The following is a 25,572-nucleotide window of genomic DNA, read 5'->3' on the forward strand; positions in this document are numbered from 1 at the left end:
TGGCAATCAATTGTTGCCATGCTGGAGTGGAGGCTCAGAGTAGCAAAATTTCCCTTTTCTTTTTTCTTCTTTTAATAAGGAGCTGGAAATCCACGTTTTTATAAAAATGCTATCAATTTTTGAATGTTGGCAATTATTTCAAAACATCATGCTGGCCAAGCAAAAACATATCTGATGTCCCATAAGCCCTTGAGCCTCCAGTTTGGTCCTCCTGAATAAAGCTTCTAAGCAGGAAATTGACACAGTTGGACTTATGCTTCTAAATGTTGCCATTCCTACAGATCTCCACATGGTCTTTCTTCCCCATCTCTCCAGCAAGAACTTCTTTTTCCCATCTCTATCCCTTAACACTCCCCTATTCAGTCTTTGCACCCTTCAATGCCCGCCCAGACCACCCCAGCCCCAGCTCCCATCTTGCACTGGGACAAACTGAATGAATGAACCGTACTCCAGGCCTGGCTTACAGAAAAAAGCCCAGCATTAAGGACACGGGAGAGCCATATTTATTTCACATGGACAAGCATGATTTAATCGCATGCTGAACATGAAAGCTCGCGTAAGGAAAGTACCCGTAACAGAAGAATTATGTGCTTTTGTCCAGAGGGAGGAGGGGATGTCACAAAGTGGTTTTCAAAGACAGTACCCTTTTAAGCACAGTTGAGACCACAGCTTTGAAATCACTGACTTATTTCATCACCAAAATGTCCACCTCTTAGGAATGGCCAGAGGTGCCTCCTGCTTTGCAATTTCTTGATGAGCTGCTAAGGTCTTGGGAGGACCAAGGATGGGTCTCCCATCCCAACACCCAGGGCGGCTCAGGGAAGTTAAGCTCAGAGGGAAGGTACATGCCGCTTGGAATGAACAATCCCACTCTGGGGTGGACAGTTACAAGGACAGACTGTGGTGTTCATTGCAACAGAACTATCACCACTTAAAGTATCTATCATTATCAGAAGATGCACTCTTCCTAAAGCAATTTCCCATGGCCTCTTATAGGCTGAAGGAAGAGTGATTCTGAAATTGACCTAATACACCAGAAGCAGATCAACTTTGCTTTGACAGGCTGGGGAGAGCTAGTGGCAGGAACCCCTGGTCTCTTGGTCTTATATGGGCACCCCTGTTCTAGAACGATGGAACCCAAGGCGGGAAAGGGGCTGGAGCCCACGTTTGTTAGATTACAGGCTCCAAGCGTAAACCTCACGGAAGATGAGAGTCCTTGAATCTCCGTGGCTTACTCCCATCTGAAGTCCTGCCCAACAGTTTCATAAAATTTAATATTATAAGGTCTATAAAATTCCCGGAGTTGGTCTATCACTTCAGGATCTATCTGTACATGAGTTCTCCCTTTTGATTTGCCCAGACATCGAGGCAGGAGGCTCGATTCTGTTTTTTTCAGGCAAGGGAATCCTTTGGTCTTGTTGAAGTAGAAGTGCTTGTCCGTGATGAACCTTTTAACGCCCAGGAAGTCCTGGACCCGCCCCATCTCGCCGGCGGGGTCAGTGATGAGTCGCTCGCCACTGACAAAGTGGATCTGAGCCAGGGGGAAGTACTGCAGCCAGCTCTCCAGGTGCAGCACGTACATGCCGATGCGGATGGCGTTCCACGACACGTCCACCAAGCCCAGGGTGCGGTTGCGGAAGGAGAGGCCCTCGAAGGTGGGGATGTCGGGCTTCTTGGAGAGCGTCTGGGTGTAATCCGAGATGGCGCGGGTCACGGGGTTCCGCACCACCACAATGAGCTTGGTGTCTCGGGACATGTTGAAGATCCGTCGCGGGGCCTCTTGGGTGACGAAGTAGCTGGGTGTCTTCTCCAGCGTTATCTGGCTCTCCAGGGTCCTGGGCATCAGGCTCCTGTGGGACAGAAGCACCACATCATCAGACAGAGCTTCCCTGGAGCACCCGGCCTCAGGCACAGTGAGACCATCTCCCTTCACCCAGCTCTCCAGTGAGCCCCCTCCTCGCTTCTGTAATATTTGAGCCTGTCTTCCCACCCCTGGAGAAGACCCCACGTTAACTCTTGTTGATTTTTTCCCTTTAATAGGTTTGCTTCAAGACTGGAAGCATTCTAAATATCTATCAATATGTTAAATAAATTTTGGAATAGCCAATTAATAGAGCTAGGTAGATCAGTATGTACCAAGATGGAATGTTCTCCAAGATAGAGTGAAAAAGGTGAGAAAAGACAAGTTACAGAGTGTATACCTCGGAAGGATGCACAAGAAACCCATAAAGGCAGTTGCTTATAGATAGGGGCTTGGGGGCTGGAGGTAGAGCTAGGAGGTCAGAGATAAATGAAAATTACCTTTAATTTGTATAACCTTTTACACCGTTTGATTTTTTTAATGTGCTTATGCTATATTAAAAAATAAAAGGAAGACATTCAATAGTGCTCCAGCAAAAGATATTTCTCCAAATATGTTAAGAAAAGCTTTTGGGGACAAAAAGCTTGTTTCTCAGGAATAGCAGCTGTTTTAGAAATGAGTTCTGTCATCCTCTCCTGCTAAAAATCATATGAAATACATCCTTTGTATAAACTTGAAGAAGCACAGAACTCCAGGTTAGGATCTCAACCCCTTTCTCCCTTACTTTTTAATTTCTGGGCTCTGCTTGAGACTTTGATGACGGTGAGAGACGCCGAAGTCTCTACGTATGAAACCTTTGGCTGTGTTGGAGTGGAGCATTCCTGGTTTTCAATCACTACTGCTTCCTTAAACTAGTTTGCTTTTTTTTTTTTTTTTTTTTTTTTAATCTTGGTTACACATTATAACCACCTGAGAGACTTTTTTTAAAAAAATACAGCTGTCTAGCCCCCATCCTAGACCAATTAATTAAAAATACTTTGATATGGATTTTTTTGGAGGCTCCTCCAGTTAATTCTAATGTGAAGACAGAGTTGAGAACCATCGATAGACCATCCTTTTCCCAATCCTGCCACTATGAATTGCCACCCCCCCCCCCAGAGCATTTATCCCCCACATTCTTTTGGAATATAGATTCCTGGTTCCTGGTTTCCTTCTCAGCTCATATCATCACCTCCATCCAATAACCTAGCCTCACCGTTCTTTGAGCTTCTCTACTACTCCAAATATTTCCATTTTCATTTCCCTTTAGCAACCTTTCTCATGGCCATACCTTGAGTTTTGTCATTGGAATTGCTCTCATTCTGAAATGGTTAACTCTGAATCTCCATTCTAGGGTTGTAACCTTATTCCTTTCTACCTTTCACACAGTCTCAATCTCATTATACCAGATCTTCAAGTTCTCCTATGAGCTTCTCGATCTTACTCTATACCTCCCTCCCACCCTGGACCCAATGAATAATCATTTCAACATCATCATCATCATCATCATCATCATCATCATCAGTCTCTAATAAGGCATCTGTCCAATCTTTCAGTCTTTCTAATTCTCTCCCTGGCTGTTAAACATTGGAGACAATCGGATCTTTTATATATGTATTAATAGATATTTATTAATTATTGAACAGTACAGGCTCCCATATCATTCTTCATAGTAGGTATTCCAAACTTTCACCATAAGCTCCAGCCTTACTTCTTACACCCTACTCTCCATAGACAACAGTCAACCACTACATTACAAAGTTATGAGCCATTATACCTTAACTCCTTCCTTTCCCCTCCTTCGTCTTGGAACTGACCTTTATCTGCTGCCATTCTGAGCACTTCCCATTAGTTTCAGAGAACAAGGTATGCAGGGGCTCACTCACTTGCCCACCCATGCTCTCAGATCTCTTCTCTTTCTGCCTTCCCTGCAACCCTGCTCATTATCCCCTTGAATTTTCAAGTTCACTATGTAACTATGTTGAAGCAACTGGTATTTTGCTTCTAGGGCCAGGATCTATAATGGAATCTTGTGAGTCAATAGTTTTAATGGAATGTAAAAGTACTGAATGGGCCAATAATTTTTTAAAATAGGTTAGCATTATTAGCTATACTTGAATAGAATTCTTGAGAAGAATTATTAGTGTACTTGAATAGAATTCTTCTTTGGCTGAACTTTCTTCAGAATCTGGCCATATCATATTATGACCTTGGCACACATTGTAATTAGGTATTGGTCTTCATGGTAAGAGAGTAGTTGAAATTACATAAATATAAAGTGCATCTAAACTCTCTTTAAGGACTTTCCAAACTTGCTGGGGGTTCCTGATATTAAGATCTTCCCTAATATAAAGGAGGCGACTTGTCAAATCATTAAAGAGACTTCTGTGCCTTATTCTTTAATACTAAAGAATGTCCAAGAGAAGGGGTGAGAATGCAGCATTTCCCAAAATTATTTCACTATGAAACTATGAATTTTTGCCAGTAGGAGCACCTACTGGACATCTCTCTGTTACCAGTTCAGAAAATTCTGACCAATTTCAGTAATCTTCAGAGTATCACATCATTCTCTCAGTGGTGCACTAACATGAAGTCTTACTCTCCTAATGCCTAATTGGCATACGTAGATTGAATTATGTACCCCAATAAAAACTTGTTCTTAATCTTAATCTGCATTTCTGTAGGTGGGAAACTATTTGTAAATAGGACCTGTTGAAGATGTTATTTTTAGTTGAGGAGTGGCTAACTGAATCCAGGTGGGTCTTATTCCGTGTTACTGAAGGTCTTAGAATGAACTGAAACCAGAAGCCAGGAGTCAGAGAAAGCCACAGGGAGGAGCCAGAAGTGGGAAGGCAGCAGAAACCAGAAGAGTAGAAACAGGGACAGATCACCAGGTGACAGATGGCAGAGATGCAAGCCAAGGAACCCCAAGGATTGCACCAAAATGCTACACACTTTGGGGAGAGAGCAATGCCCTGCTGATTCCTTGATTCTGGACTTCTAGCCTCCCAAACCATGAGACAATAAATGCTCGTTGTTTAAGCCAACCCACTGTGGTATTTGTCATAGATTCCTGGCAAACCAAAACAGCCTATTAGCTGCAAAACCAAATTATACAATACTAAGGAAGATATTAGTACCAGACTGCTAAACCACATCACAGCAATTACTCCATGAGTCAAATGACTCCTGAGTACTTCAAATTTTCTCTACCCTGCTAAAGAACACTCTTATTTATTTCTCCTTCTGTCATTGGAATAGATTCCTGGATGCCTGTGTGATGATAAGGTACAAGGAGACTGCATATACATCTCTATACTCTGGGTATATTTTGGGGAGGGGGCATTAGACTTTGCTTTGAAGCTCATTTTTAGTACTTCTGTCAGTGTTTAAATTTTGCTTACTTGTTTTCAGCTGCTAACAAATGGCTGAACTTTTTTCTTACCCTGCAACCTTCTTAAGCTTCAGTCTCCTTTCTTTTCTATGCAGTTCTGTAAAAACTACTGAAGGAATGGCCTAACACTCACTGGACTGTTCACCTTCCATCTGTTGTTTTAATCTGTTAGCAACAATTTTCTCTATATCTGATAGTCCCTAGATTTTTTTTTTAATTGCCTCTCCTGCTTTGAATAAAATCTCAGTGGGCCAAGGGGTAGGTGCATGAACAAAGTTAAGCCAATCAGTGCCAACTGTATCATAAAGACTGAAAATGTGTCATAAAGGTTGAAAACGGAGCTCTTTCAGCCAGACACAGGAATCCAGAAGGGATTCAGCTGTTTCTGCTACTAGGTACCCAGAGCTATCTTGGTTCTTGACTTTTCTGAGACCTAATTCTTCCACTTACCACTGGGTTCTATGAGTTACGGCACATCTTCCCAATAAATTACTACTAGTGTGTTAGTCAGAGTCAATTTCTGTTGCTTGCAACCCAGTAACCTATATTTTACAACCTGGCTTCCTCTCCTCCTCTCTGTGAAAGCTAAGCTCACTCCCAAGACTATAAGCTCCATAAGGGCAGGGATAGAGTGTATGTTATTTGCAGCTCTATTCCCAGCATCTACCACAGTCCATGGCACAAATAAGATCTCAGTCAATATTTTTGAGGTATAAATGAAGCCAACAACCTGCCTAATCCAGTTATGTTTTTAAAACCTAAGCCGCTATTCAAATACTCAAGTCTCCAAATCATTTTGGAACCTCCTGCAAACATTCTGGTCTATCTTGCACTTCTCTCATTGCACATATTCTTTCTGGATGACCTCATTCCTTCCCCAGCCTTTAACCATCACCAGGACCTATTGACTCACAACTCCTATACCTGCAGCTCCAACTTAAAACTCTCCCAGGCTGTAAACTGGGATGTCCAACTGTCCATGGAGTGGATACTTCACCTCAACAACTGAACTCACCATTTTCCTCCCCACCTTTCTCACTCTTGCCTGTGTTTTGCAAATGATACCACCATGAATCCACTCACAAGTAGAATAACCTCAGAATCATTCTTGACTCCTCCTCAAATCTAATGTCTTTCATTTCTGTAAGTTTTATCTCCCCAAACTACTCAAGTTTCTCCCCTTCTTTCCTAACCCCTCATGTGGCCTCAGGCCCTTATCATCTCTTCCTTGCTACCTTTTCCCTTTTAATCCATTCCATATCCTGTAGCCTCCAAGTAAATATTTCTAATGCAAATATAATCATGTCAACAATCAATTTGTTTCTTTGAATAAAATCCTATTTCCTGGTACTCAAGGCCCTTGCCTACCTTTCTATAATTAATCTCTCACACTTCCTGGTAACTCAATGTTAGTGCCATGCGGAACACAAAATCCACCCCCAAAGATGTCCTACTCTTATGTGTGTTTTGCACTTGCTGAGGGTTTTTCTTTTAAGAGTCTGGGTCATCTATCTTGTCTCTCTGACCCTGATGAATATCTAACTCATCTCACCAAGTCCAGACCAGAAGTCACATCCTCTGTGTACCCTTATTTGTAATCTCATGGCTCTCTGTGCATCTACCTTCTGGTACTATAACCGCTGACTACAGTGTTTATACTTGTTATTGTAGTAGCTATTTTAGCTTAGTTACTTGTTATTGTAATGGTAACAACTCCATCACCCCCACCATGTGAATCCATAAAAACCCTAAACTCTTTAGACTTAGGGAGACAGATTTGCAACTTTTCTTACTCTTGTCTCCTTTCTTGGCCCTTTCCCTGAAGCACTGGTGTCACTGTATTGATTTCAGTTTGCATTGGGCAGTGAATCTGCAATTTACAGCAACAAATTCTGACAATTCTGGTGGAATTCTTAGGAAGCCACTGCCTGAGCACACTGGGAACCTGATGGGGGCAACTGAGTCTGAGCGGCCACCCAGACCATTTTTGTCTGGAGACTCGACAATGGGGTCTCTTCGCTCTCCTGGTGCCCCTGAGCCATCAGAGTGTAGCAAGACTTCAGAGGAGAAATGGCATCTGGACCCGACTCCTGGACTGGGTGTGTAGGTCATCGAGGCAGGAGTTGGTTGGGGAGATGGGGTTCGAGTTCCCTGAACTGAGGTCACCTTTGCCCCCAGAATGATCACCTTTGCTCTGACCACTCCATTTCTGGCTTATTTCCAGTTTATTGGATTTATTTGGATCTCTGTAAAGTGCTAGTAATAGTAGTAAAGTACTAGTACTATGTTTGTAGTAATTACTATGTTTGTAGTAGTACTTGTTAATATTGTAAAATTAATTATTGCTTTAGATAATCATGGGAAGTGTAAATAGTACACCTGATTGTAGCCCTTTAAGATGTATATTGACTAATTGGTCAGTGTTCAGCTATGAATCCATAAAAGGAGAAATACAATACTCTTCTGTAACCTGCCCTGGCCCCAATATATTAGAATCTGTGGAACAGTGGCCAGAGAATGGGTCTCTTAATTGCAATTAGACTTGCACTGAGAAAAGGAAAAATGGGATGAAATCCATATTTACAAACTTTCATGTCTTTATATCAGAATAAGAATTTGCAGAAAGGTGCAAAATTATTTTTCAAAGCCATGAATTTTATATATTTCTGTGTTTCTATTTTTGTGTCTTTCTATTTGTGTCTGTCTGTTTGTTTTTTATGTATTTTTTTCCTACCTGTAGATGGTAATACCAAAATAACAAGCAAAAATTCCTAGGCGAGCTCTCTTCAAATTGTTTAAAGATAAATCAGTGTGTGTGTGTGTGTGTGTATATATATATATATATATATATATATATTTTTTTTTTTTTTTTTTTTTTTTTTCCTGAAATCCCAGAAATGGGGGAAGCTGAGTTTCTAGTGCTCTTTGAACTCCTCCTATCTTCCCCTTCTGTGTCCTGGCTTAGCCCAGCTTCCTCTCTATAACGATAAGATTTCCCAAATCCTACTGAAGACTCAATGGGTTTTGCAAAAGTTCATTTTTATCATTTCAGACTTATGAGCCTGGATACTCAGACCTTTACCAATTAATTTACAGGACTGCTGGTGAAGGTCATGCAGAAATCTGGACAGACAAAACTATTTGGGAAAAAAACTGAGAAAAGAGGAATCTAAATAAGGGGGAAAAACCCCTCTAAGCACCAGCGTTCAGGGCAATAGTACTTGTAATTAGTGTAAACAACCAGGACATTAGAAAGAAACCACATGGACCTTGCTGAAAGCAATAGCATCCCCCTCTAATGCTCTTTGCTCTCTGGGTAACCAAAGTGCCCTTCAATGTAACTGCTAGGGCAGCCTCAGGAAATGGCAGAGACTTTTCCAATTGTCCGGGTGACATCTTTAGGTGAAATAGATCTGATAACTGGAAACAATTAAAACAAGGGCATGGGAACTTTGATCAATACTAGGGCCACCTTATCTGTCTTAAATTCCACCACCCTCCCTTGAAACTCTTAAAATCAGATTCAACAGACCAGGAAAAGGAAGTAAGGGACATACATATTCCTGTCCTTTCAGAAAAAGGAATAAATTTTCAAGTCCACCCTCTTTTAAATAATTATTCCAACCCTTTTAGCCACATTCTTTCTGTCTCACCTGTCCCTGCCCCGGTGGACTAGTCTAGGAGTCCAAGGCATTCCAACTTTCCCTCCTTCCAAGACCAAAACAGTCAGTTAAAAAGACATTTTTGGCCTTGTAGGAAATTGTAAAAATTATATTCCTAGTTTTTCTTTGGTGGCTCAACCTTTACATGCCTTGTTTAAAGCTGGGTGTATTAAGCCCCTTATCTAGGATGAACAAACCAGTCAGGGCAGCTACTGGGGAAGGGCTAGGTGCAGAAATGTAACCAAGAAGTTAGGATTTAAGGGATGATTATGACGACTTAATCATTATATAGATGTGCTGGTTTGGATGTATTATGTACCCCAAAATGCCATCATCTTTGATGCAATCTTATGTGGGCAGACTTATTAGTTTTGATTAGATTGTAATTCTTTGATTGAGTATTTCCATGGAGATGTGACCCACCCAACTGTAGGTGATAACTCTGCTTGGGTAATTTCCATGGACGTATGGCCCTGCCCATTCAGCATGATTAGTTTACTGGAGCACTATATAAACTCAGACAGAAGGAGCAAGCTTGCTACAGCCAAGAGGGATACCTTGAAGAACACACAGGAGCTGAGAGAGGAGCTGCAGCTTACAGAGACATTTTTGGAGACTGCCTTTGAAAGCAAACTTTTGCTTCGGAGAAGCTAAGAGAGGACAAACGCCCCAAGAGCAACTAAGAGTGAAGTTTTTGAGGAGCTGTAGCCTGGAGAGGAACATCCTGGGAGAAAGCCATTTTGAAACCAGAACTCTGGAGCAGATGCCAAGCCACGTGCCTTCCCAGCTAACAGAGGTTTTCCGGACGCCATTGGCCATCCTCCATTGAAGGTACACGATTGTTGACGCCTTATCTTGGAAACTTTATGGCCTAAAGACTGTAACTTTGTTACCAAATAAACCCCCTTTATAAAAGCTGATCCATTTCTGGTGTTTTGCAAAAAGGCAGCATTAGCAAACCAGAACAATAGATATTCCTTTTTTACTTTCTGGTGTATTAGTCAAAGGGAAATAGCTGAAATCTCTGAACTGTAATCCAGCTGCCTTGATCTCTGATAATGATTGTATAGCCTTTATCTTGTGCCCCTGTGATTCTAAAAACCTTGTGACTGACCTTCACTTGTACCCATTTTATGGTTTTTTGACTTTAGAGTCTTATGAGCACTGATCACTAAAGACAGTCCCTAACGTTTATTAATAAAGGGCGTTGGGTTAGCTTAGAACAAACCTACTCCAATTTCAAAATTATCTTGATAACCAAAACTGTATCTATTCAAAATGGGCCCACGTGACACGGGCAGTAGCTTAGACTTTAACCTATAATTGACATACTTCATTATTATACTAAAAATCACACCCATCATTGTATTAATGCTGCCATTTTCTTACATACATTCTGTAACTAAGCGTTTAATTAGTCTTCACATGCTCAATAATTAGATCACCTCTAATTACATCATCTGGAGCCATTGTGTTAATTATCCTAAAACCTGTCTGTGTTTTGTTAGTATAAAACTATCAGAATTACTGCAGTTTGGGAAGACAGATTCTTGGGCTGATAGGCCATCTGATCTGCTTTGCACCTAGCAATAAACTCTCTCTCTCTCTCTCTTTGAAACCTTGGTGTCTCAGGAATTGGTCATTTGAGCACACTGGGCAGAGAATTCGCCTCCTTTGTCTGGTAACAGAAAGATGGGAGAGATGTGGGTTTGATTTAGGATTCTTTCTATTGGGCCTGGAGTTAGGAATGATAATGATATGGAACAAATGTGAGGTTCTCTGCTGATATGCAGAGCAGCCAATCCAGGACACCAGGGTTTCAAAGAGAGAAAGAGTTTATTGCTAGGCATGGAGTAGATCAGATGGCCTGCTGGCCCCAAAATCTGTCTCCCCGAGTCTAAGGAGCTCAGGGTTTATATGGATTCAAACAAGGGGAGGTGGAATTGTTACCATTACGATACCAAATATAAACAGGGCTGAGACTAGGCTAAAATAACCATTAAATAGTAAATATACACAGGGCTGAGACTAGTCGAGTTTTAGTAATTTCAGGTATTAACTTCTGTCTATTCTACAAAATAGCAAGAAAAAAAATCCATATCATGATTCAGTAATCATACTCATTTGTTAATTCTTTATTTCTTGGTTACAATAGGCATAGGAGAAATGTTGCAGAACAGGCCATATTTGTTCCAAGGGCACTCCCCAATTTAAAATTATTTTTTTCCTAATACTACCTTTGTGGCAGTAGCCACAGTAGACAAATCATTGTTAAAATATTTATAGCCTCGGAATGCGAGTAATTGGATAAAATCTAATTGCCAAATTTCAAAAGGTCCAATAGGTTATGGAAAATGATCTCAATAGCTATGGAAAAGTTTTTCTGAACTATGGTTGGGACAAATTAAACAATTGTAGTATGTTTTCCAGAACAGAGTCAGTATGCTTTTGAGGTTGTTCATAATTTTAGGATTATGAAAACAAAGATGTTTTTAACCTCCAAAGGAGGAAAAAAAACATTTCTTGTGTTAAGAAATTGCTGGAGGACCAAAGGTTTAGGGTATAATTAAAATTCCTAGTCACTCTTAGGCAAATACGGAGGAAAACACTGGCAACCAGGGGGCAAATACAGCTGCAAAAATGCAGTGCAAATTCTAGTCCTATTCCTATTCCTATGATGACTTACGTACCAAACAACTCTATTGCAAAAAATGGAAAGAATGGAAAAATGCTAGCCGCTTTTATAAGGCTGCAATTAAATCACAGCTTTAAACCAGCCCTCCCTACTTGCCTCCAGAAAGCTATTTTGGAAATTATCCATAATATATCTCACTGGAATACTGATAAAATGGTAAACTGAAGAAAGTAATAGTTTTTGGAAACCATCTCCTAAAAATAGCTATGTCCTCTGAACTGTCATGGCTAAGTGCAATTTAAGCATACAATTTTATTGTAGTTGAATAGGTTCTTCCTAGATTTATACAGGCACTGATAAAATAAGCTAGCACTGTATCTGTTAGCTCTTTAAGATAATAAAAAATGTAAGTTTGTGTTTAAAAAAATTAAATTATTGTTTTGACAAATTTTAAGAATAATTAGATTTATTATTCTTTGTGGATGTTTGAAGACAGTTTCAAGGATGTTTGAACACAGTTTCAAAGATCTTTTTGGTAACTTAAGGTATGTATGTATGTAATATATATAGGATGTGCTTTGTTAAGGAAAGGAGTGTAGTTTTGTCCTAAAATAAAATGAACCGTTTTCATAGAATAAAAAGCAAGAATGTGTAGGACAAAGCTGGGGTGAATATGGAAAGTAGTGGAGGGTTTGTGGAAATGAATTTTATTTGTTATGGTGTTCCAGTTTGCTAAGGCTGCCATTATAAAAAATACGAGATGGACTGGCTTTCATAAAGGGGATTTATTAGGTTACAAATTTAGTTCTAAGGCCATAAAAGTGTCCAAACTAAGGCATCAACAAAAGGATGCCTTCACTGAAGAAAGGCCGATGGCATCTGAAACACCTCTGTCAGCTGGGAAGGCACGTAGCTGGCATCTGCTGTTTTCCTGGTTCTGGTTTCAAAACGGCTTTCTCCAAAATGTCTCTGGGCTTCTGTCTCGCTTAGCTTCTCTCTCTCAGCCTCTGTGCAACCTTGCTTGTTCTCCCAGGGTGATTGGCTCTAAGTGTCGGGGGATCCTTTCTTAGCTTCTCTGAGGCAAACACTGGGCTTCATCTCTTAGCTTAGCATCTCCAAATGTCCTTCTGTCTGTATCTCCCAGTGTCTCCAAGCATCTGGGTCTATGTTGGCTCCTAGCTTCTCCTGGGGGCAAACTCTGGATTACAAATTTTAGCTTTTCTCCAAAATGTCTCTCTCAGGTTCTCTGAGCTCCTTGTTTCCATTAGCTCTCTTAAAGGACTCCAGTGATCTAATTAAGACCCACCCAGATGGGTGGGGTCACATCTCCATGGAAATAATTTAATCAAAGTTCTCACCCACAGTTGGGTGAGTCACATCTCCATGGAAACAATCAATCAAAAGGTTCCACCCAAAAAGGTTGGATTAAAAGATCATGGCTCTTCCAGGGTCCACAACACTTTCAAATCTGTACACATGGTCAGTGCTAACTAGGATTTGATAAGCTTGTTTGTAATTTTTTTTTTTTAGGATTTAAAAAAAATTTTTAATTGAGATTGTTCATAATTATCCAAAGATCCAAAGTGTGCAATCAATTGCCCATGGTACCATCATACAGCTGTGCATCCATCAACACAATATTTTTTCAATGTTTAGAACATTTTCATTATTCCAGAAAACAAATAGAGACAAAAGAAGGAAAATCAAATCTTCCCATACCCCTAACCACCACTCCCTACTCCATTATTGATTCATAGTATTGGTATAGTACATTTGTTACTGTTGATGAAAGAACGTTAAAATACTACTAACTGTAGTATATAGTTTGCAATAGGTATATTTTTTCCTATATGCCCCTCTCTTATTAACTTCTAGTTATAGTGTCATACATTTATTCTAGTTCATGAGAGATTTCTAATATTTGCACAGCTAATCACAGACATTGTCCACCACAAAGGTTCACTGTTTTATACATTCCCATCTTTTAACCTCCAACTTTCCTTCTGGTGACACATGTGACTCGGAGTTTCCCCTTTCCATCACATTCACACACCATTCAGCACTGTTAGTTATTCTCACAATGTGCTACCATCACCTCGTCCATTTCCAAACATTTAAGTTCACCCTAGTTAAACATTCTTCTCATAATAAGCAACCACTCCCTATTCTTTAGTCTCATTCTATATCCTGGTAACTTATATTTCATGTCTATGAGTTTACATATTATAATTAATTCATATCAATGAGACCCTGCAATATTTGTCCTTATGTGTCTGTCTTATTTCACTCAATTTAGTGCCCTCAAGATTCCTTCATCAACCCATTTGGGTTGTTCACACACCATACATTCTATCCTCAGTAAACAATCAATCGTTCCCTGTATAGTCACATATTTATGTATTCACCACTATCGCCACTATCTATATAAGGACATCTCCATTTCTTCCACAAAGAAGGAGGAAGAGTCAAAGAAGACAGAAGGACAAAAGAGAAAGAAAAAGGAAAGAGAGAGAGAGAAAAAAAAAAAAAACATAACAGCTAGGAAGCACCAAAAGGAAAGATAGCATTAAACTAAAGTAGAATAAAGAGTCAGACAATGTCACCAATGTCAAGAGTCCCATACCCTTCCCCTATATCTCCCTCCCCATATGCATTTAGCTTTGGTATATTGCCTTTGTTATATTAAAGGAAGCATAATACAATGTTTCTGTTAATTCTAGCCTCTAGTTTGCATTGATTGTATTTTTCCCCCAATCCCACCCTATTTTTAACACCTTGCAATGTTGACATTCATTTGTTCTACCTCATGGAAAAACATATGTGTACCTTTTATCACAATCATTGAGAACCCTAGGTTTCACTAAGTTATACAGTCCCAGTCTCTGTCTTTCCTCTTTCTTTCTGGTGTCCCACATGTTCCTAACCTTCCTCTTTCAACAATACTCACAGTCATCTTTGTTCAGTGTACTTACATTACTGTGCTACTATCTCTCAAAATTGTGTTCCAGACCTCTCACTCCTATCTTTTCCTTTCTGTCTACAGTGCTCCCTTTAGAGTTTCCTGTAGAGCAGGTATCTTGTTCACAAACTCTGTCACTGTCTGTTTGTCAGAGAATATTTTAAGTTCTCCCTCATATTTAAAGGACAGTTTTGCTGGATATAGGATTCTTGGTTGGTGGTTTTTCTCTTTCAGTATCTTAAATATATCACCCTACTTCCTTCTTGCCTCCATGGTTTCTATTGAGAAATCCACACATAGTCTTATCAAGCTTCCTTTGTATGTAACAGATCACTTTTCTCTTGCTGCTTTCAGGATTCTCTCTTTATCTTTGGTGTTTGATAGCTGATTATTAAGTGTCTTGGAGTAGGCCTATTCAGATCTTTTCTGTTTGGGGTACACTGCACTTCTTGGATCTGTAATTTTATGTCTTTCATAAGAGATGGGAAATTTTCATTGATTATTTCCTCTATTATTGCTTCTGCCCCTTTTCCCTTCTCTTCTCCTTCTGGGACATTAATGACATGTACATTCCTGCATTTCATGTAATCATTCAGATCCCGGAGATGTTGCTCATGTTTTTCCATTCTTTTCTATATCTGTTCTTTTGTGTAGGCTACCAGGTGCCTTGTTCTCCAGTTCCTGAGTGTTTTCTTCTGCCTCTTGAGATCTTCTGTTGTATGTTTCCATTTTGTCTTTCATCTCTTGTGTTGTGCCTTTCATTTCCATAGATTCTGCCAGTTGTTTTTTTTTGAACTTTTGATTTCTACCTTATGTTTGCCCAGTATTTTCATTATACACTTCATCTCCTTTGCCATATCTTCCCTAAAGTTTTTGAATTGACATAGTATTAGTTGTTTCAATTCCTGTATCTCACTTAAAGTGTAAGTTTGTTCCTCTGACTGGGCCATAACTTTGTTTTTCTTAATGTAAGTTGTAATTTTCTGTTGTTTAGGCATCTGGGTTCCTTGGTTAACCCAATCAGGTTCTTCCAGACCAGAACGGGCTCAGGTCTAGAAGGAGGCAATAGTATCCTTTTCCCTGAGAGTGTCTTTGATTGATACACCCTGTGATGCCTCAAGTCACTGTGCTTTTCTGCCCAGCAGTTGGCGCCTGTCAGCCTGTAGCTCCAGACTGGTGTAAAGAGGTGTGGCCTGTGGCTGTTTTCCCCCAGGCCCTGAGGTCTGGTTCTGAATGGAAGGCAGGTAGTAGAATTGGGCTGCACCTTTTTCCTCTTAGGGAAGATTCACCCCCTGGGGAGAGGTCATTTACATTCAAATAGTCTCTTTGACTGTGCTATCTCCACCCTTGTCTGGGTCAGAGTGCTGGGAACTGAAAATGGCTGAGGCTTTCTCCACTGAGCTGAAAAAGGGACAGAAATTCCCCCTTCATGGCCAAGTCCATAGCCACCCTCAGTTTCAGTCATCTGCCTGAGACAGCACCCAGTCCTCCTGGCTCCCCCTCCCTCCCAGAGAGGTCCTCCAGCACTCCAAGGTCAGTCATCACCAAAAGTCTGTGTCTGTTTGTTGGGGATTCATAGCATGAATTGAGCAGTTCACGCTTGTTAATTTAAACCCCAGTTGGAGCTCAGCTGAGCTATACTTGCTTGCTCAAAGAGTGCTGCTTTCTAGCACAACAAGGCTTTGCAGTTTGCTATGGGGTGGGGGATCTCTCAGGCTTTGCAGTTTGCCATGGGGAGGGGGCTCTCAGCTCATGTCCACAGTTTTCACTTACAAATTTTATGCTGTGATCTCGGGCATTCCTCCCAATTCAGATCGGTGTATGCTGAGTGGACAGTCACGTTTGTCCCCCTGCAGGTAATCCAGATTATTTACTAGTTGTTCCTGGTTGTTTGTTCATTGTTCCAGGGGGACTAACTAGCTTCCACTCCTCTCTATGCTGCCATCTTAGCTCTGCTTGTTTGGAATATTTTAAGAGCTTTTGTATCAAGTGTATATTCATGGAAAACTGGACTTTGGTTTTCCCTCTGTTAAAATAATGAAATTTTCTTGGATTATTTGTCCGCTTTTAATAGGAGATTATAAAAATTTTTTCTTAACCATCTGAGTAATCTGCCTAAAAGACAAAGATTCTATGTCATATCAGAGTAATATCCTCATTGAAGTTTAGATTGATCTTATCTTTTATTGTTTTGGAAGAAAAATCTTACTTTTAAAGGAACTAAGTCTTTTTCTTACAACCATATTAACTCTTATTTTGCTCTTCTGTCTTTGGTTAAATAGGGAATCAAATATTGTTTCATGGTGACCTAATTTTCCTGTTTAACACAGTGTTCAACATGCTGTATTCCCAAATCAAACCCAAAGAATATCTTTTTATTTCAAACTGTTACAAAAGATTTGGTCTTATAAAAGGTGAGATGCTAAAAATAGTGAGGTTGATTTGATATATTAGAAGTTGCATGGGAAGTGTTTAGGAAGTGTTATAAAAATTAAAAAGGATTTTATAACCTTCTGTTGGTTAAATTTATATTGGTGAAATGTTCACATAAATATTTAAAGATTGTATAAAATTCTTAAAGACTTAACAATGTTGTCAATGTCCATGTTATGTCCTGATACTCATCTGCATGATATTAGACAACAGTATAGTGTTGTTAGCCATGGTTTTAGTTATTTTTTAAAATGTTATATGTCACAGAAACAACCAAATTTCCTTGTCAGTTATATGGTTTTACTCTAATGCTTCTCTGAAAGTGCATGTGGTCAGCTACAGGTCAGAACTTTATCCTCAACAAAAACGGACTTCAAAAGAGAAGCAAGGCAAGTATATAAATTATGGTCTACCTGTTTGTGCTGGTTTGAATCTGTTATGTATCCCAGAAAAGACCATATTCCTTTATTCCATTCGTATGGAGGCAGACCCCTTGTGGGTGGGATCTTTTGGATAGGCTATTTCAACTGAGATGTGACCCAACCCATTCAAGGTGGGTCTTAATCCTTTACTGAAGTCCTTTGTGAAGAGGATAAAAGACAGTAAAAGTCCAGAAAGCTGAGAGAGAAATGCCTCGGGACAAATAAGCAAGGACCCATAGGAGCTGAGAGAGAAAGCTACTGAAACCAGATCCCGGGAGAGAAGGACTAGTAGACATCACCGTGTACCTTCTTCTGTGACAAAGGAACACCAGATGTCAGAAGCCTTTCCTCAGAGAAGGTATCCTCCTCTTGATGCCTTAATTTGGACATTTTCATGACCTTAGAACTGTAAATTTGTAACCTAATGAATCCCCATCAAAAAAGCCAAACCATTTCTGGTATATTGCATTCCAGACACTTTAGCAAACCAAAACACTGTTCATTAGCGTAACCCTGGTAAAAGTGTAAAGGTGACACCAAACCTGCTATGGTCTGCAGTTGATGAACCCAACATAAGTTAATAACCCAATGTTTTTCACTTGGAAAATGCTCATAAGGGAATTAGGGCTTAGATTGTAAGCTTTTGCAGCAGTCACATTTGTTTCTGGGCTTTAGTTATTTTTTCTAAATTCTGAGATGCTTTGCTCTTTGTGTGTAACCTGGTAGCTCCCTGGAACTTCAGGTGTCTGTATGACACCTGAGATTCAGAGTTGGAATTCTCCAGCTCTGAAGGTACTATAGAAGAAGCATTGATCATAAAAGATGACTCTGTATAGCAACTGTTAACAGAAGCTGAAGAAGGGATCAGACTTCTAATAGGGATGTGAATGAGGCTGATTTGGTTAAGATTAAGGTGACTCTAAATACAGTGTAAAGTGTGATATTGTCTGTATTTTGGGGCTTTAATTTCTGTGTGAGACCAAAAGACGAGAAATTTATTTTGTCCAAAAATTTAAATGTTCTGTGGCATACTATCTAATTTAACCTTCCTGGTCAGTTTATTTAGACAACCTAACTCAGCCTTATTTGACATGAAACCTAGAATAAGGAATGAGATCTTGATATTCTGTACAGTTAATGTAATACCTTGATGCTTTTCAGAGTGTTTTGGGCATGAAATGAAAAAAATTTATAAGGTCTTTTGAGGGACTGGGGAAAGAAAGCATGGAACTGCAAAATTCCCCACCTGGAGAATTCCTGCTATTATTTCAAGCAATAAGAACTCCCAATTTACTGAAATTGTAAACAAAGAACTTTGCAAAGTCTAAAACTAAGATCAGTTCCTTTTAGAAATCATAAATTGTCCCAATTTGAACTTATAACTGGAAGACCTATGAAAATAAACTCTGGATATATGATCCCTGCCTAGTAGAAGGAAATATGCTAATAAGCCAAGCCCTTGATCTTGAGGCTTGCACTTAGGAAACTTATTTCTGTAATGACAAAACTAAGCTTAATTGTAATTAATGCCTAAGAGTCACCCCACTGAAAACCTCCTTGTCACTCAGATATGGCCTCTCACTAAGCCAAACTCTGAAAATAAACTCACTTCCTTCCCCCCTACATAGGACATGACTCCCTGGGATAAGCCTCCCTGGCACCAAGGGACTAGTACTAAATGTTGATCAGCAATGCTTTCGAGAAAGACCTTGATCACAAGTGGGAAAATAAAACAATAAAGTTTCTATGGCTATGAGTTCATTCTGGAGGTTGCTTTTATGCAGGTCTCATCCAGATATTGCAGACTGCCACAGTACGTGAAGCCCCAAGCAACAATGTTCCTGAAAACCCCAGGAACATCTGAACACCATGAACAAGCCACATGAATACATGAATTACCGCCCCCCAGCTCTATTTGGGAATCTATGAAAAGTTATTTCCCCAATGTGGCATAGTTACGTTCACTTGTAAGTCCCCTAATCATGATCCTTCTACTCCTGTTTGAACCTGTAACTTTCAGTTTACTTGTAAAGTTGTTTCTCAGAGACTGAAAGCACCTGGATTGTTCCTATGCCAGTTAAGCCCTGAAACCCAGGGGTACAAGACTCTCCAAGAATGACAACCAGGAACTCATGAATATTTTCAACAGCAGGCAAAAATATTCCATTCCTCTACCCCCTAATAATGTCACCCCTTTTCAGCTTGAAGAAACCAGAATGGTCATCATCCAAAAATATCTCAAGATTGAGGCATGAACAAAAATAAGCGGAGAGTGTAACTGCTGACTGTAATGTTTATACTTGCTATTGTAATGGTTACTTTCCACTCCATTACAGGATACTATAGCTATTTATACTTGTCATTGGAATGGTTACTTTAGCTTAGTTCCACTGCTTTACATGATACTGTAATTGTTTATACTTTTTATTGTAATGGTTACTTTCCAGTCCTGTACATGACACTATAGTTCTTTATATTTGTTATTGAAATGGCTATTTTAGCTTAGTTATTTGTTATTGTAATGTTAACAACACCTTCTCTTGCTTGAATCCATATAAGCCCTAAACTTGAGACTCAGGGAGACAGATTTGAGACATTTCTTATTCCAGTCTCCTTTCTTGGTGGCCATGAAATAAAGCCCTTTCTCTCTCTGAAACATCTGTGACACGATATTGATTTCAGTGCACACTGGGCAGCAAACCTGCAGCTTTTGGCAACAGTATTTTCATACCATTGTGTTAGGATTAATAGTTACACATCCATTTATGCCAATAGTTCATAAACACCTTGGGCATGATTCCTTTTCATTTTTGCCTTCTGTAGCACAATGAAAACCCTGGCTGGTCTTTGTCCCTAGTTTTTGGGGAGATAGCCTCTGAATCTTTGAAATTTCGTGTGATTGGAGTGTCTTTGTTCATATGCTAAGAAAACAACAAGGAGGGTCCAGCCACATCTGCAGTCTCATGGTGGGGGACTGGCCACACCAGAAAGACCAACACGCAGTTAGGGGTTGGGGCTTGGAGCAGAGTCATATCAGCCCAACTTCCAGACCTCTAGGAGGAGAGGGAGGCTGCAGATTGACTTCAACCAGGTGGACATTCTATCAGTCATGCCACATGAGACCCGATATAAGCTCAGGATGCTCAAAGTCCTGAAGAACTTCCACGGTTGATAAGATGCATCTCTGTGTGCTCTGCTCTGAATTCATGTGGAAAGGACACAGAAGCTTGTGCTTGAGACTCTCCCAGACCTCACCCCTGTGCACCTCTTCTTTTGGCTTCTTATTTGCATACTTTTACCTTAAAAAAGCTATAACTGTATGTGTAGAGCTTTCAGTGAGCTCTGTGAGTCATTCAAATCCAAGGGGGTTGGTTGGTGGGGGTTTGTGGGAAATTTTCAAATCCAGTTGGTCAGAAATGTGGTTATCCTGGGCTCCTGAATTTGCAGCTGGTGACTGAAGGGCAGTCTTGAAGAAAATTGTCCTTAACCTGTGGAGTCTGACCTAACTCCCAGTAGTTAGAGTCAGCAATGAATTGAATTGAGTTACTGCAATATTTGCAGTTGGTTTCAGAAGCTGTTTTTTAAGTAATTGAAGTTATAGCAAAAACATATTCTTTCCTAGCACAATACCTGATACACTAAGTATCAATTGTCAGAGGTAGGTGGGTACCTGTTGAGACCTGGCTCTTGAGCTCCCGGAAGTTGTCAGTGTTGGTTTATAAAGCCCAGCCTAAATGAGTGATCTGGCATTGGGTAGAGGAATATTTCTGCAGATAGTCCTCACAGGAGCTTTGCTTCATCATAGCCACAAATACTGAGGCTTACAGACAGAGTTCAAGCTCTCCTTTGACCAAAACCTCCCAAAAGTAAGAAGGCAAAAAGATTTAAAGGAACACATCTTGTTAAATGTCTAATCTTGTCCTCTGCACACTGTCCTTATCCTATGGCTCCCTTCCAGTGTTGAGAGAAAACAGGGCAGTGGATGTTCTGCAATGTAGTAGGAGGGGGAGGGAGTGACAAAGTCATGCTGCATTCTGGGTCAACTTTCTAGGGATAGGGCCTGGGCACCTGTAATTCTAAAGCTGATTCCAGGTACTGCCAGGGCTAAGAACCACCATTCCAGACTGCAGGTTCCTTTAATCACATATCCTTTAATACAGTCGCTCATGAGAATCAAAAGGAGCATGCTATAGAGAAAAAGGTTTCCAGATCCCTCCCCTGTACACTCTGTGGGTCAGAATGGATTTGGGGTTGAGTTCATGAATCTATGTTCTTAGATTCTTATGATCAGAGAAGCTTGGGAAGCACAACCTTAATAAAATAAATTCTCATAAGTAATATGGTCACACTCATTACCATCTCACATATATATTTATTTGTATGCTTATTGTCCCTTCCCTCCCCGCCCCCTCAAACCAGATTGTGAGTTCCAAAAAAATAGTGTTGTTGTCTAGTTGTTCACAGCGATACCTAGAAGAGGGCCTGCACATGACAGGGGCTCAATAAATATTTGTTGAATGGAAATATATAAATAATGACAAGGCTTTCATCTGAGAATGAAGCAGAACCATTTTTGTGTATACCATGAAGATGTGTCCTTCTTCTGCATGACTCTGCAGTCCAGATCCCTGCCAAAAAAAAAAAAGAAAAGAAAAGAAAAGAAAAATATCCTAATAATCTCTTGTCAAATTGAGGCTCTCTGGAAATTATATTTGTTTACCTCATTGGCCACCTAGTGGGGCAGAGACAGCTCCACTGAACCTCACTGTCCACACAAAGGACATTCCGTGTGTGTGCCAGCACGTGGAGGCCTAAGTAGGGTGTCATTGGAAACTTACAGACAAGCACACTTTTGGGTTTTGCTGGCGGATTCTCTGGAAGATTCCATTTTCTGCTAAATTTGTTCGCTTCATGTATTTGTTCTAGAAAATGTGGCTGCCTGGGGGAATTTGGTGATTTATTAGCTCCTAACTGGGCAACCAGTCTCCTTGAAAAGCATTGCAGTCTCCAGAGGGATAATTATCAGCAGAAGAGGTGGGGAATAGGCCTCATTGCAAAAAACTCGTTCTTAAAACTAAACCTGCTAAACCCACTCACCCCTGCATGCTGAGCCAAGAGGCAGACAGCACCTATGGCCATTCATCCTCATCTCGTTGAGTAGAGAAATGAGTCCCCTCTCACATCATGGGGCCACTTCCTTTCAAGTCTACAGCCCCAAATCCTTACACTTTTGTGACCCAGGAGCTGAACACAAACTCCCCCCTTAAACTCCATCATTCATTCTTCATTGCTTACAGGGTAAAGACCTCAGCAGGATTCATGTGGCTCTTCATGGACACATCCCATTTTTACACATTATCTGTGTATATCATTACCTTAGAGTATCAGGGACCATGACTGTCACATCCTGATATTGACAATGTCTAGTCCTGTGCCAGGTAAGCATTCATGTATTCATTAATGGTATAAGCATTTAGTGAGCATCTACTCTATGCCAGAAATTCAAAAATAAGGAGATGTCATCTCTCTCCTCCAGGGGTTAATAGTCTTATGGTCCAGCAGGGCCTGCAGGGGGCGCTCTTTCCCAGGGAGAGTAACTGCACCTGCACTCAGACTCATGGCTTCCTTCTGGCAGCCTGGACCCAGCTTCCCATACATCATCAAGGTCCCCAGCTGCTGGGTGGCTGCCTTTCCCAGACAACTCCTGTAAACAACTGGCACCCAAATCCAGCCTGCCTCATGTCCCATACTTTGATTATTCCCCAACTGACAAAGTTGCTCTCAGGCCTGCCCTATAATAAGGAAAGCAAGTGTAGATGTTGGGATCAGAGTCCCTTCTCTCGAGCATAAACCCATGATTCATCCAGCAGTTCCAGGCCTGCCTGCTGGTCAGTGTGATGGTGAGAAGACAGAGCAGCCCCCTGTCTGCCTCTTCTATTGTGACCCTTGGCTTGTACATTTCCCCAGTAAAGCCTGTTCCTTCATACATACCTTGTGTATTGTGGAATTTGTCTTGAGTCTTCTTTTTAATGGGTGGAGACCGCAAAATGACCCTATTTGCATGATATCTCCATCTAGAGATGGTTGAGGACAGTGGGATTCTTTAGTGGTTACGAGTATGGGATTTGGAATCAAAGGACCTGAGTTTGAAACCTGTACTTGTTAATCAGAACAAATGGGCACACAGCATTCATCAGCCACACACAGGGTTGTCAAAAACATAAACAGGATAGTAGCTAACATTTGTTGTGCAGTGACTGTGGGCCAGATTTGAATCACCTCACTCAATCTTCACATTAACACTAGGAGGCCAGCACTCTTGTTTTTGGGCTGAGGAAACTAGGATACAGAGAGCTAAAGTAAATCACCAAAGGAACACAGTAATTTGCAGATACCACATTCAAGTGTGATTCCAGCACTAGAATAAAATTGAGAATATAAAAAATAATATTTTAATGAGGACAGCTTTTCTAAGCATGAGACAAAACTCAAAAATCATGAAGGAAAAGATTAAAAAGTTAGACTATATAAAAAATGTTAAGTCTTTGGAATGGAAAAATACCATAAATAAAATAAAAGGAAAATGACTAACTGGAAGAATATTTACAGCATGTAAGATAGGGAAACAAAGGATCATTTCTTATATTTAAAAAAATTTTTTTTTTTTTAGTTTTTACTGAGATTGTTCACATACCATACAACAATCCAAAGATTCAAAGTGTACAATCAATTGCCCATGGTACCATCACACAGCTGTGCATCCATCACCACAGCTAATTTTTTTTTCAAGTTTTAGAACATTTTCATTACTCCAGAAAAGAAATAAAGACAAAGGGGGGGAAAAAAAAAGAAAAGGAAACTCAAATCCTCCCATACCCCTATCCACCCCCCCCCATTATTGATTCATAGTTCATAGTTTTGGTATCGTACATTTGTTACTGCTGATGAAAGAATGTTAAATTACTACTAACTGTAGTCTAGTTTGCAACAGGTATATATGTTTTTTCCTGTATGCCCCTCTATTATTACCTTCTAGTTATAGTGTCATACTTTTGTTCTAGTTCATGAGAGGGATTTCTAATATTTGTACAGTTAATCATGGACATTGTCCACCACAAAATCCACTGTTTTATACATTCCCATCTGTCTTAGTTTGCTAATGCTGCAGAATGCAAAACACCAGAGATGGATAGGCTTTTATAAAACGGGGGTTTATTTCGCTACACAGTTACAGTCTTAAGGCCACAAAGCGTCCAAGGTAACGTATCAGCAATCAGGTACCTTCACTGGAGGATGGCCAATGGCGTCCAGAAAACCTCTGCTAGCTAGAAAGGCAGCTGGCGTCTGCTCCAAAGTTCTGGCGTCAAAACGGCTTTCTCCCAGGACGCTCCTCTCTAGCAGGCTTGCTCCTCTTCAAAACATCACTCCCAGCTGCACTCAGTTCCCTCTCTCTGAGTCAGCTCATTTATATAGCTCCACCGATCAAGGCCCACCCTGAATGGGCAGGGCCACACCTCCATGGGAACATCTCATTAGAATCATTACCCACAGCTGGGTGGGGCACATTCCAAGCAATTCTAACCAGCACCAAAACTTCTGCCCCACAAAACTACAAAGATAATGGCATTTGGGGGACACAATACATTCAAACCGGCACACCATCTTTTAACATCCAACTTTCCTTCTGGTGACATACATGACTCGGAGCTTCCCCTTTCCACCACATTCATGCACCATTCAACACTGTTAGTTATTCCCACAAAGTGCTGCCATCACCTCTGTCCATTTCCAAACATTTAAGTTCACCCTAGTTGACCATTCTGCTCATAATCAACCACTCTCTATTCTTTAGCCCTGTTCTCTATCCTGGTAACTTATATTTCATGTCTATGAGTTTACATATTATAATTAGTTCATATCAGTGAGACCCTGCAATATTAGTCCTTATGTGTCCATCTTACTTCACTCAATACAGTGCCCTCAAGGTTTCTGCATCAACCCATTTTTTTTATTTTAAAATTTTTTATTTATTGAGGTTGTTCACATACCATACAATTATCCAAAGATCCAAAGTATACAATCAATTGTCCCTGGTACCATCACACAGCTGTGCATCCATCACCACAATTTTTTTTTCAATTTTTAGAACATTTTCATTACTCCAGAAAAGAAATAAAGACAAAAAAAAGAAAACTCAAATCCTCCCATACCCCTAACTACCCCACCT

General features: G+C 40.3%; 1 protein-coding gene across 1 annotated transcript in view; it reads right to left on the minus strand.

Moving 5' to 3' along the window:
* Nucleotides 1-502: 502 nt before the first annotated feature.
* HS3ST2 (heparan sulfate-glucosamine 3-sulfotransferase 2) overlaps nt 503-25,572 on the minus strand; it is a 132,121-nt gene continuing 107,051 nt past the window's right edge. The window contains exon 2 of the mRNA XM_037814688.1: nt 503-1,850. Coding sequence (XP_037670616.1) covers nt 1,232-1,850 — 619 coding nt within the window. The 3' untranslated portion in view covers nt 503-1,231. The remainder of the gene's footprint in view (nt 1,851-25,572) is intronic.

The sequence above is a fragment of the Choloepus didactylus genome, chromosome 21, assembly GCF_015220235.1.
Source record: "Choloepus didactylus isolate mChoDid1 chromosome 21, mChoDid1.pri, whole genome shotgun sequence".
Lineage (NCBI taxonomy): Eukaryota > Metazoa > Chordata > Mammalia > Pilosa > Megalonychidae > Choloepus > Choloepus didactylus.